This window comes from Pongo abelii, chromosome 5, assembly GCF_028885655.2.
Source record: "Pongo abelii isolate AG06213 chromosome 5, NHGRI_mPonAbe1-v2.0_pri, whole genome shotgun sequence".
Classification (NCBI taxonomy): Eukaryota; Metazoa; Chordata; class Mammalia; order Primates; family Hominidae; genus Pongo; species Pongo abelii.
In genome coordinates, this window is record NC_071990.2 from 167383904 (window position 1) to 167398087 (window position 14184).

Here is a 14184-nt window from a genome sequence, read left to right on the forward strand (position 1 = left end):
AGTCAAAACAAAACAAAAAATCTTTATAAGCCTTCCTAATATCCATCTTTAATAATATCCAATAAAAGATGCAAATTATTTAGTTACTTTGGGTCAGGTAAATTTTCCAGACCTTTTATGAATATTATCTGTGATCTTAAAACAACAGCAACAAAATTGGCATTATCATACTCATCTTAAAGATGAGGAAACTGAGGCTCAGAGAGATTAAGTAACTTATGCTAGGTCAGTTGAGAGCTAATAAATGACAGAACCGTGCTTCAAAGCTAGACCTACTCATCTCAAAAGCATGCAAATTTCTTACTATGTGTTGCAGCCTTTGAGCATATGATTTGACGGAGAACATGTTCGTTACAAAATCATGACAGTATAATGGAAAAAAAAATCCCACAGTAGCTCTATAAATTAAAACTTCTGCCTATCAGTTGTTTTTATAACATTCAAAACTCCCGTATCTAGATATCATTATACATTAGTGGATTAGAATCCATCATTTTATAAATATCTGAATATACTGACTGTTGATAGCAGAGTTGGTTCAAAGAAGAAAACTAAGGAAGAAAGAACTGAATTGGGACATGGAGAACTCAGGCTCCACGCAAGAGGTTTCAGCTGAGTGGTACATCACAGAAGAAATCAATGTAGTGTCGACATCAGCTATTTCTTACCTGTTAAAGCGTGGGTCTGCATAGGCATCTGGAATGTTCAGGACTTCCCCTGTTCTTGCTACTTGGCCAGCAATTCCTTTCTCAATCGAAAATCTGCATATGTAAAAGAGAAGGACATGCTAATTAAAATATGGATGCTGTAGAATAATTCAAAAATATTCCATTGTTAATAATATTGAATTAAAAGCACTGTTTTACTTAAATGCATGTATTAATTTTACATTTACATATTCTAAATCACCTTATAAAGTATGTAAAAATAAAGCAGAAAAACATTACACAGTAATCACCTGAGGACCTCAAAATATTAACTCACAAATTGAGATCAAACAGTCAACTAGTATCCTCCTGCTCTGAACAATAATAATCCCTTCCATTGGCGAAGTACCTTATAATCTACAAGATGCTTCAACATAATTTTTTTTAGTGGATTCTCAATGAGGTGTGAACGAAGGCCTATATATGGGTTCAGTAATTTGCCAACTTTCATAAAATATCAGTGGCACAAGGAAAACTAGAATGCTGGTCTCTACCATTGTGCTTTCTACCACACATATAACCAAACTCACGGGTTACATGTGAGCTTGAGATATTACACAGAACTGAATTTTATGGTGTTTGCAATTCAAGCACTAAACAGAAATAACACAATGTACAACTTCTTGTATTTTTACCTAATTTGTTAAATTTTAAAATAATCAAAATACAAGGATTGTCTATTTTTTAATCTAATATCAGTATTTTTCCTTTGTAAAAATATTTTCATACTTATATTTTTCTCATTACTATACTATCATCACACATGCACTCATTTCAAAACTTCCTTAATTAAGAAAGATGTCTACAAGTCACAATATCTACATTTTACATAGTTCAAAAATAATTTCCATATTATCACATTGTCAACATTACAGGAAATCACCATCATTGAAATAAAGCTAGAGGACTATCAGAAAAACTCAAAAGATAGTTCACACAAAAGAGAATCTACTTAAAACACCAAAGAGTGAACCAAACACTGCATAAAACTCATGGTTGTCTTTTTCCTGGTTTTCTTGTGCTCTGAACAACACAAACACAATGAATTAGATTGCCATGAGCAAAGGGTATCAGAATCCATTTGATGATTTACGCTTGTTTGCGTTGGTCTGAGAGCAGTCTGAACTATAACTTTTGTTCCTGCTCTCTGCACTCTGTGGTTTGCTCTCTATGCTCAGTGGAAGCCATCATTAAGAAGCTGCCCTTACATAAATGGCCGCCATTAACCAGTCATCTGAGAGTTACAGTAAATCACACTCTGTTTTTCTTATGCTTATAAACACAGGCTTTAAAGTCACTTTCAAAATTAAATCAATACCAGTAGTGTTAGGAAACACTCAAATCTTCAGCAAGAGAAATGACTTATCTAAATGACTACATCCAGATGCTATACTGAGATCTAACAACAACAACAAAAAAACCAAAAACAGACAAAAAAAATTTAAAACCCAAGTACCAATATAGTGCCTATAAATCAGAGTTAATGAATATGGAATATACAGGAAGCGCTGAGAGGCAGACAGTGGTCAGGCCCCATGGTGAGGCACACCTTGAGTTTCCTTGACATTAGTATCCTTTTATGATAGAACGCCCAAATAAACAGCAATCCTTAATTAAGACGACACAGTGTTTTACCAGAATGTTGTTATTACCAGAGAACTTTATGGTGTTATACAGAAGATGAGTTAAACAAGACACATAAAGCAAAAGAAATGCAGATGTCTAAAATTATTTTCTCAGCTTCTGAACGTTCAGCTTGATTCTTAAACGTTTTGTCAGAGTGCTCCTTCTGTAGGTTTCCAGGTGCGATATGAGCAAGCCCCCATGCCTCCATCAACAAAATAAACTCCATTCTGTTCATTTAAGTGACAATGGTTGCCACTTAAAAAAACAAAGACTTTAGTTTCAAGATGCGACACAAGTGTGCTATATGGTTGATTAAAATAACTGGTCAGTCACAGAGTGTATTTAAGTCATCAAATATACCAGATCAATTTCTACTCCTGTCTGGACTGTGAGACAGGCCACAGGTCGGGAAGAAGTAGGGGCCGAATTGGATAAGCACACCTTTTCTCTTGGACATGGGAAAACCTGCAGATTCCAGGTGGAGTGTACCTTTACCTACCTGGGAGCACTAGAAAGTTTTTCCAACATGATTTCCAAAAGGACCGCCTCCGGAAGACGGCATTTCCAGGAGTGACGCTAAAGCTTCCTAGGCGCGGTTTCTCTGGCACTGACTGCAATGTCATTCCCAGAAGTACTACCTTCAGGAGGCGGGTCCTGGTGGGAATGATATCACAGTATGACAAGTATTGTCAGCATACCTGTGAATAGGCACAGAAAAATGGGTAACAGAACGCCTGCACATCTACCATAAGAGGATAGGACATTCTACTTCTAGCTGTACCTTATCTCTTTGGTCTTCTTGAAGACAGGTTTTCCTTCCTTTTCCTCTCCAATATCAAAAAGGTCTGAATATAACTCCTTGTTCTTATGGTCTACCTGGAAAAGTGCACAACGATCGGCATTCACCAGGTTTTTTGCATATATCTAAAGACAAATGACAAAATAAGAGTAAGACAATGAGAAATTCAAAGAACTTGCAGGTAAGCTTTATCACAGTATAAGTATTAATTTCAGCTGTCCTATACTCTAATTGGTTGGTATTAGCATTATAAGTAAATAAATATACAAGTATATAAATATTATATACATATGATACAAAAGTCACTGTTACAGGCTAATACTAACAGATCCCAACAGAATACACAGCAAATATGCATCCACACTGCTGTGCTGGAGGGAAGCATATCAGTCGTGTATTCTGATACCAACCGACACTTCTGTTTCAGTTGGTAAGCAGCTGCTGGCCTAACTTCCCAGTGCCCTTCTGCCATCCAAGGCCCTGTTCCAGAACCTCTCAGGCCTTCCCTGGTGCCTGGATCTGAGCCTCTGTCAGCACTACGACCAGCATTCATTCTGATTAATTGATGTCTGTGATGCAGCAGTTGTAAAAGCTATGAAATATAACCTCTAAGGAGATACATGGTTTTCATATTTGCATTAGCTGAGTTTTATTTGATGTACTGTCTACTAAAAACTTGTACAGATTATTAAGTGTTTACTATGTGCCAGGCACATTTATACAATTTATATGAATTGATTTGCCTGCTCCTCACAATAACAATATTAACTCAGGAAAATTTTTTCCCATTTTATATATTAGGAAAATTGAGGCACTGAGAAGTAACTTGTCCCATTATTACATGAATAGTAAATGGTAACAGTGTTTGAACTGATACTAGCTGCTCCCGTGGCCCATGCTTTTATCACAAATATGCTTTTTCCATTTCTAAATGGAAACCATGTATTCATTTCATCACTCATTTGTTCTTCCATTTCCTTCAACAAGTATTTCCTCAATGCCTAACATATCCTACTGTCCTGAGTGGGTTGGGGCTACAGCTGCATCATTAATACAGTATTTACCTCTATTGAGAATTCTGGTAACTTCAACTATCCAGATCATAGCCATAAAATTATTCCTCTGAGAAAAAGAATTCATCCTTAGAGTAAAACAGCCATCATAAAGTCTTTGCAAGAGGAAACTTACAGCCAGGGGAAAATATAGCATCTCACATAAAATGTATAGATTTAATAAAAATAAGCCTAAGTTAGGTAACTGTCTTCATCCTATTACGCTATTACACGTCTGTGCTCACTACTACTATAGAACTATTACACTATTACACATTTGTGCTCACTACTACTACAGAACTATTACACTATTAGATGTCTGTGCTCACTGCTACTCTACAGCCAACAAATACTGGCTGTGTCCACTACACAGGGACTGAGTATACTGCCTAGTATCAGGACCTCTAGGTTATTTCTCACCTCCCTTAGCCTGTGAGCTATATAAACAGCAGAAATCACTTCTCTTTTCCCACAGTATTCCAAATGCCCAGAACAAGGCTGAGTTAGTGCCACCTAAATTTTGTGGTCTAAACCCTGCCCCCTGCCTGTTAATGTAAATAACATTTTTATTGGGACATAGCCGCATTCATTCGTTTCTGTACTTTTTATGGCTGCTACAACAGCAGAGTTGAGTAGCTGCAAGAGAGTATGGCCCACAAAGCATAACAATTTACTATCTGGCCCTTTACAAAACAAAGTTTGCCAACCAACCCCTGGCTTAGAACATATAACATCTCCATAACCCAAAACTCTCAATAAATATTTGAGGAAAAATGAATGACATAAAGGCAGGGCGAGAGTGATGGGGCTGAGTCGTTGGCAAATACAGAAGAATCACTCATCTAATTCACCAACCCATAAGACTTTAAATTATTAATTAACAAGAATGATCCTGCCTTATTAAATATTAAATTATATTCAGTGAAATGTGTATCCGTAGTGTTTGAGGTAATGTCAGTTGCTTAATATTTTGGCATAAATATGTTAATATTTGTTTAAAATCTGGATCAAATGGACAACGTTTCAGAAAATAAAATAAGCTTAGAAAATGTTGAAAAATATAAATCCAACCAGAATCATAAAGATAATTCAAAAACTATCAAAAAATATTACCAAAAAAGGCACCAGCCTCAAATGGCTTCAAATATGAATTCTTTAAAAATCTTCAACAAATTCCCGTACAATTTATACTCATCTACATTCAGAAAAGAACAATTTTTTCCAGTTGTTTTTACAATGTATGCTGTGTCACTGATACCGAAAACTGACAAAGAAACTATAAAAAAGAAAATCATAGACAGATTTACTTTTGAAACAGAAGAAAAGTTATAAATAAAAATTCAACCAAATCAAATTTAGCAATAATTAAACAAATAGGACAATATTAAAAACAGTTTATTCTGAACTGTCCAGTAGCATAAAGTCTATTATCATAATTCATAATAGCAATAAGACAAAGGAGAAAAATCTGCAAGATTATCATCGTGGTTGTCAAAAAGCGTATGATAAGCCTGAGTGCAGTGGCTCATGCCTGTAATCCCAGAACTTTGGGAGACTGAGGTGGGCCGATCTCTTGAGCCCAGGAGTTTGAGACCAGCCTGGGCAACATGGCAGGACCCCTTCTCTACAAAAAATACAAAAATTAGTCGGGCACGGCGGCACGCATCTGAAGTCCCAGCTACTCAGGAGGCTGAAGTGGGAGGATTTCATAAGCCCAGGAGGCAAAGGCTGCAGTGAGCCATGACTGCACCACTGTATTCCAGCCTGGGCAACAGAGCAAGACCCCGTCTCAAAACCAAAAACATGTGATGCCATTCAGCAATCATTAATGATAAAAACTTTAGTAAAATGGAATAAAAGAATATATAGAAAATGTAATAATGTTTTCCTCAAAACAACAGTCCATATTATACCAAACAGTAAAATAACAGAATCGCTGCCTTAAGATATTAAAGAACAAGACAAAGGTATGTTATCACAATCATTAGCATGCTAGTAGGCAAGAAAAACATGTGAGGTATACATATGTGAAGAGATAAAAGTTTTTATTGTTTGAGGATAATGTTATTTCATATGCCCAAAAAATCAACTGACAAACAATTATAGGCAGTAAGAGGGCTTCTGTGGCCGGGCGTGGGGGCTCATGTTGTAATCCCAGCACTTTGGGGGTCCAAGGCCCTTGGACTGCTTGAGCTCAGGAGTTTGAGACCAGCCTGGGCAACATGGCAAAACCCTGTCTCTACTAAAAATACAAAAATTAGCTGTGCATGGTGGCATGCGTCTGTTGTCCCAGCTACTTTTGGAAGGCTGAGGTAGGAGGATGGCTTGAGCCCGGGAGGCAGAAGTTGCAGTGAGCGGAGATTGTGCCACTGCACTCCAGCCAGGGCGACAGCACCAGACCCTGTCTAAAAAAGAAAAAGAGGCTTCTGTTTTAAGATGAGCGTTTCTAAACATATGTTTACCTTTTCGCTCTCCCCAAATATTAATGTTTAACTTTGAAATGACCCTCAGATGCTGAAAAGGAGTTAAAAATATCTAATATTTTGGTAATATTTATGAAGTCCAAGCATCAGGTCAATCTAAAAGCCACCCCTACTCCCCTATACACACACACACGCATACACACACACGCATACACACATACGCGTACACACATACGCATATACACACGCATACACACACGCATACACACATATGCATACACACATATGCATACGTCTACCTATAAGTGGAACAACATTCTTTATAGCAACAGTAGATTTTAAATTCAGTTAAAATATGTCTTCAAATTTCTAAGGAAAACTTACTTTAAGCCTGAATTTCTTTACCAAGTCAAACTAGCATAAAGGCAAAATAAAGATATTTAAGAAGGGTACAGTACTAAGAAATGTACTATCTTTGAACTATTTTAGAAAAGGAGATGGGCTCAAGCAAAAATGAAGAAATAAATAAATTCAAGGACACATGGGAAGACTCGGGGTTCAAGAAAAAGTGAGGAGCAAAGAAATCATTAAAACTATACTGAAACTGTGACACTTGTTAGTAAATGATATCTAAGAAATTACAGGCATCATCATGAAAAATTAATTTAAGAAACATGAAATATATAAAAATATTTATATATCTAAAACTATGTAAGCATAGTAGGTAAGAGGAGTAAAAAAAATAAGGAAACAAATGTGCTTCATTTATTATCTTGTTGAAGTGAGTGATATGATATAAACCTGATTATTTATTGATTTTGATATAAAACTTCGTTTTAAACACAAGATGACAGCTGTCAGGGCTATTGCTGCTATCATGTAAAGAGAAACTGCCTGAGAATAAGGACTACACAGAAGTAAGCTGAACTGAGAAAGAGAGAAAGACGTATTCCTGAAAAGATGATTTGAGCCCCCATGTCCACTAATTATATAGGCCTGAACATTCAATGGCTTTTCAGCAGTCTGAGCCAGTAAATCCTCTCTTTTATTATCTCACACTAATTTAAGTAGTTGATGTTTTCAGATAAGAAAGGAAATACAAAGTACCTACAAATTTATAAAAATTGATTTGAAAATCTAATTCAATTCCCAACCAGCAGCTGAGCCACCTGGCCACAGGGCATCTGGAAATAAGTGCAGGTGTATTTGTTGGTTACGAGTTCTCACAAGCTAAAGATGCTGCAGGTCTGTGGTGCCCAGGATAACACTGTGCCAGAGGGAACTGCTCTGCCCAAATGTCAGCACTGCCCCACTGAGAAGCACTGACCTAGATGAACTGATCACCTAGGAATTTAAGAATTTCCCAGATTAGGCCGGGCACGGTGGCTGACGCCTGTAATCCCAGTACTTTGGGAGGCTGAGGCGGGTGGATCACGAGGTCGAGAGATTGAGACCATCCTGGCCAACATGGTGAAACCCCGTATCTACTAAAAATAAAAAAATTAAGCAGGCGTGGTGGCATGTGCCTGTAGTCCCAGCTACTGAGGAGGCTGAGGCAGGAGAATTGCTTGAACCTGGGAGGCAGAGGTAGCAGTGAGCCAAGATCACGCCACTGCACTCCAGCCTGGGTGACAGAGCGAGACTACGTCTCAGGAAAAAAAAAAAAAAATTTACCCAGATTTGCTAGTCTGAAAATAATAAATCTTATATATTATCAAAAAGTTCCTCAAAAAAGTCTAACCTCATTCCCCACATGTTTCCTCTAATCCAGGGTTATCTTTTCAAAACACGTATCTGATCTTGCACCTCTGGCTTACAAGCCTTAATTAAAAACTCCCTCCCAGGCCTGGGTGACTTGGCCCTTCCAGGGCCTTTTTACACAGGAGCACACTGTTCCCTCATCCCCTAAAGTAGAACCCTCTTTCCTCTTTGCCTGTGTAACTTCCACACATCCACCAGACCAAAGTCACAGTATCAGGAAAGCTTGCCACAGTCTCCCCAGCTATGTTAAATCCCATCACAAGCTTTCAGGGCACTGTTATGCTCCTTTATAGGCCTGACTCTGACTAGTTTCATAGTTATGTTGATATTTGGCTCATGTCTGTCTCCCCACAGACTAGAACCTCAATGAGGACAGAGGCTGTGAAGGGTTTTGCTCACATTTGATAACTGCAGTTATTATGTATTATAGGAATATAACAGATTCCCAAGAAACATTATAGCAGAAAAGGTGATTGAAAATTTGAAGAATCCAATGTCATAGAAGAAATTGAAAAGAGAATCAGAGATCTACCCCTAATAAGACTCTAATGGGGTCTTAGCTGATTTATATCAAACATTAAGGGAACAAATAATATGTATATTATTTAAACCACTTTAGTCCATAGAAAAGAACGGAACATTTCTTAGCTCATTTTGTAAGTGTAGCATAACCCAATACCAATACTATCCAAGGATAGAAAAAAAGAACCATTGAGCAATCTGATGTATGAATATAGATGCAAACTTGGAAATAAATATTAACAACCAATCCAGGAATAAAGAAAACATTACAATTAAATAGCCTTTATACCAGGAATGTAAGAGTGGTTCAACATTGTGTAATAATACAATTGTCTACTCCAATCATTTTCAAGTATCTTATAAAAATTTGATAATACCCAACACCAAATCAGATGCAAACTCACAGAAAATTAGGAATAGAAGGAAATGTTTTAAAATTGATAAATTATGTCTGCTGTGGACCCACAACAAATATACATAGCAAAGAAATGTGAGAAGTACACACATCAAGGAAAATAAATATATTCTCCTGTTGATATCTGTTGCTTCCATTCAGCAGTGTTCATTATTAGGTTCCAGCTAATACATTAACAAACACAAAGAAATAAGTACTGTAAAAACTGGAAAAGAAGAACCACTAGAACCTCTACTATTGTGCATTATAAATCACTATCTTGAAAACTAAAGACTATAAACTGGAAAATAAGTTAACTATGGGGGACCATAATCAATACATTCAGTCAACAATTTTTTTAAAAAACTGAAAATAAGATAATGTCTTTGGCTAGGAAGACGCCATATGCTGAAGATATCAATTCAAGTTTTCTATAAATTTAAGGCAATTCCAATATAAATTACACACCATAATGAACTGAGATTCATCACAGGAATGCAAGGTTACTTTAACATCCAAGAATCAATTGATGTAATAATATACACTATCAATAGAATTCAAAATAAAAACCATATGATCATCTACACTGATGCACAAAAATTGACAAACTGTAACATACCTGCATGATAAAAACACGCAATAAAGTAGGAAAAAAGGGAATTTCCTCAACCTGATAAAGGCCATCTATGAAAAACCCACAAAAAAAATCATATTTAATGGCAAAAAACTAAATGCTTCTTCCTTGAGATCAGGAATGAGATAAGAAAGTCCACACTGGCCACTTCTTTTCAGTATTGTGCTGTAGGTTCTAGCCAGGGTAATCATGCCAGAAAAAGAAAGAAAACACATCTGGATTAGAAAGTAGGGAGTAAAACTATCTCTAATTATAGAAGGCATGATCATATGTATGTGTGTGAGTGTGTGTGTGTATATATATAATATGTAATCCACTAAGAAACTAAGAAACTATTGGAACTAATATATGAGTTCATCAAGCTTGCAGGATACATAATCAATGTATAAAAACCAATGTTGTTTCTATACATTTGCAGTATAAAATCAAAAAATAAAGAAAACAATTCCATTTATAATAGCATTAAAAAAATAAAATAGGAATAAATTGGCCAAAATAAAAGCAATACTTATTCTCAAAAAACACAAAACACTGTTGAAAAAAATTAAGATCTAGATAAATGGAAAAATACCTCACGTTCGTGTATTAGAAGTCTTAATTGTGTTACAGTTGTTAAGATGGCAATACTTCAAATTGCTCTACAGATTCAACATAATTCCTACCAGCATTCCACCTGATCTCTTTGTAGAAATTGACCTGCTACTTCTAAAATTTAGATGTATTTGTTAGGTACCCAGAAGAGCTAAAAGAATCTTGAAAAGTTGGGGAACTCACACTTCTTAATTTCAAAACTTACTACAAAACCACAGTAATCAAGGAAGTGTACTGGCATTACCACAGACATATAGAGCAACAGAATAGCAACAAGAGTCCAGAAAGAAAACAGCATTTTATGTTCAACTGATGTGCTGGGGAAAACTTGATAGCTACATGGAAAAGAATGAAACCGGACCTTTACCAAACATCATATACAAAAGTTAACTCAAAACAGATCAAAGACCTAAATATAAGAGTTAAAAACCCTACAACTCTTAGAAGAAAATATCTGAGTAAATTCTCATGATCTCTAATTTGGCTTAGATATAAAACCAAAAGCATAAACTGCAAAAGAAAAAAATAGCTAAATTGGATTTCATCAAAACTAAAATCTTTTGTGCCTCAAATGACACTATCAAGAAAGTGAAAAGGCAACCTACCAAAACAGGAGAAAATATTAGCAAAGCAATCATGAGACAAGGGAGTTACAGCTAGAATATATGAAGAACTCTTAACAAGTCAATAATAAAAATACAAAGAATTCAATTAAAAAGTGGTCAATGGCTCTGAATAGACATCTCTCCTAAGACAATATACAGGCGGCCAATAAGCACATGAAAAGATACTCAACATCATTAGTCACTAGAGAAACACTAATCAAAACCACACTGAGATAGCACTTTACACCCACTATAATGAAAAAGTCGGATAATAGTAAGTGTTGGTGAGGATGTGGAGAAATCAGAACCCTTGTGCACAGCTGCTGGGAATGAAAAGTGGTGCAACTGCCATGGAAAGTTTGGCAGTTCCTCAAAAAGTGAAACACAGAACTACTACATGACCCAGCAATTCCACTCCTAGGTATATACCCCAGACAATGGAAAACAGGCATTCAAACAAAAACCTGTAGAGGAATGTTCACAGCAGCACTATTTACAAGAGCTAAGATGTGGAAACAACCCAAATGTCTATCAACTGATGAACGGATTTTTTTAAATGTGGTACATATATCCATAAAATGGAATATTATTTGGTCATGAAAAGGAATGAGGTACTGACACATGCACAATATGTATGATTTTGAAAACATGCTAGGTGAAAGAAGCCAGGCACAGAACGCTACATATTATGTGATTCTTTTCAGATAAAATGCCCAGAATAGGTAAACCCGTGGAGAAAGAACATAGACAATGGTTGCTTAGGGCTGGTGAGGCAAGGGGAAATAGGGGTGTAAGGAAGTGATAAGCTAAGGAGATGACAGCTAAAAGGGTGTATCAAGTTGCTTTATGAGGTAATGAAAATGTTCTAAAATTGATTGATGACAGTTGCACATACCCATGAATATACTAAAAACCACCGAATCGAACACTTTAAATAGATGAACTGTATAGTATGTAAATTACACTTCAATAAAGCCGTTTTTAAAAGAAAATATTAATAATACAAAGAACGAGTAGTAAGTGCTTCTTGTACCCCTAGTATAAGCTCTGTGTCAGTCTACATTATAACTTCATATTTTTCTTAAAGCTATTCACTGATTTACAAATTCCTTCAGTTGTTTCACAACAAGAGAAGTTATTTTAATGTACAATTATTTTATTTTTGTCTAGATAAAACCATAGAAATAACTTATGACATAAAGAATGTGCTGAAGTTAATAACCTGTGTTATTCTCTAATTACCTTTAGTAAACTTCCTGTCTCTACAAGACGTTGCAAAAAGCACACTTCATATTTGTCTTTTACTATGTCAAATAAAAAAAACTTATCAGTATGCATCGTAAAATCTCTAGATGAGAAAACTCTTTATTGCAGAACAGTACCGTATTTTGAGATGGACCAGAAAAATGAGGAGAAAGAGCATTTATTAAAGCACATAACAGGGTACAAATGGTACCAAGAAGGCCTGGGCACGCATGGCACCCACCCACACATTCTGACAGAAGCCACTTCTGAAAGAAGTCTCACTAGAGACCTAAAAGTACTCAGTAGCATAGGGAAATATGTCTATAACTCTACGTCACACAGTTTTCGGCTCAAAAGTGCCTGATAGCCATCTAGGAGAGAGGAATAATTAAGACTAGAACTAAGTAGAATGCACTTGAAGATCAGGAAAAAAATCAATCGAGAATTCCTCACATATCCCATACATAAGAGGTGATTTGAAGAATATAGAAAGAAACCAAATGTCTTTTCTAAGAATAGCTTTCCATTAATAAAGAAAAGCTCTGAGATTTTTAAAAACGTTATTCAAACTTACTCCCTCAAAATCAACAGAAGCGACAAACAGATCAAGGTGAATTCCTAAGCACCACATTTTCATAATATTAAAAGTGCCTGTGGATGAATAAGTTTAAATGTTTTGCCATATATTAGCACCATGGGTCTAAGGGTTAAACAAAATCATACTCAGAACAAAAACAACCTACCATTATGTGTTCAAGTAGAGAATCTATTGCAACTATGTTATCAAAATATGTTCTGAAAAAAAGAAACATAAATCCTGTAAGTAATTTCATTAGTTCACAGTACATATTACACTTTGAATACATTTCCTGGTTTTGTCTACATTCAAATAAAAAACATAAAGATATATGTCATTTGATTTTTGTGCTTCGGTAAAAAAAAAAATCAGTACTGTAATATTATTTTAAAGAGATAAATGAAACTTTATCACTGACCTCAGCATGAGGGCTCTATGATTCCAGAGAATGCAATCAGTATTTATTTTATTGATAAGTATCAGTGTAGAGAGAAAGTTTGTTGCATTTAACAAAGTATGCAGAAATAAAATTGCATCCACCATATTTAATATTTTCATTAATAACTCTGATCTAAAATAAAAATATTTAAATGTGCTAAATCTCATCAATAGTTAAATATAAATTATCAATGAAAACTGCAGAAAGTTAGTATTTAAAGTGTACTGAGAAAGTAATGTAATTCATTTGAGAAGAAATGTCAGAATACACGTAATGCTATGGATCTAATGACTTTATATGAGTATATATTCATTGTTATGAACAGCAAGTAAATGTTTCAGAGGCAAATAGTGCATATACTAAAATGTAAATCAAAAAAACATAAATCGATATGCATGTAATGTATGGAAAATATAAAGAAGGACTCTTAAAATAGACTCCACTGGCTAGGTAGTGTTTAACCTAGTTGGCTTAGGTATCCAAGGGGAGCTTTTTCCGTCCCATACTTCTTTAATTTTTTTATTATTTCAAAAACTAAATGTAACATAAACTAGTAACTTCAAACTAATTAATGAGCATCAATAATAATTACTGATGGGTAAATTGTTAGGTGCATATACAGTGACATGTGAAACATAACATGTCATCGTTGTTGCTGGAGGCCACAGAGGAAAAACTACATAATTCCTTTAGTAAACTTGTAGGAGGACATGACCCTAAAGTTACCACATCCCGGGGCATATTTTAGATTTCAATGATTAATTATATGGGTCAGATATATAGATGAAGACTCCTGTAGTAAATAAAAC

At 35.5% G+C, this 14184-nt stretch overlaps 1 protein-coding gene across 3 annotated transcripts in view; it reads right to left on the reverse strand.

Moving 5' to 3' along the window:
- The window catches only part of PDE10A (phosphodiesterase 10A), a 335868-nt gene that overhangs the window by 81865 nt on the left and 239819 nt on the right, over positions 1-14184 (reverse strand). For all 3 annotated transcript variants that reach the window (XM_024248249.3, XM_063725083.1, XM_063725084.1), the window contains 3 exons: positions 13103-13154; positions 3115-3257; positions 669-761 (listed from right to left, as the gene is read on the reverse strand). In XM_024248249.3, coding sequence (XP_024104017.3) covers positions 669-761; positions 3115-3257; positions 13103-13154 — 288 coding nt within the window. The remainder of the gene's footprint in view (positions 1-668; positions 762-3114; positions 3258-13102; positions 13155-14184) is intronic.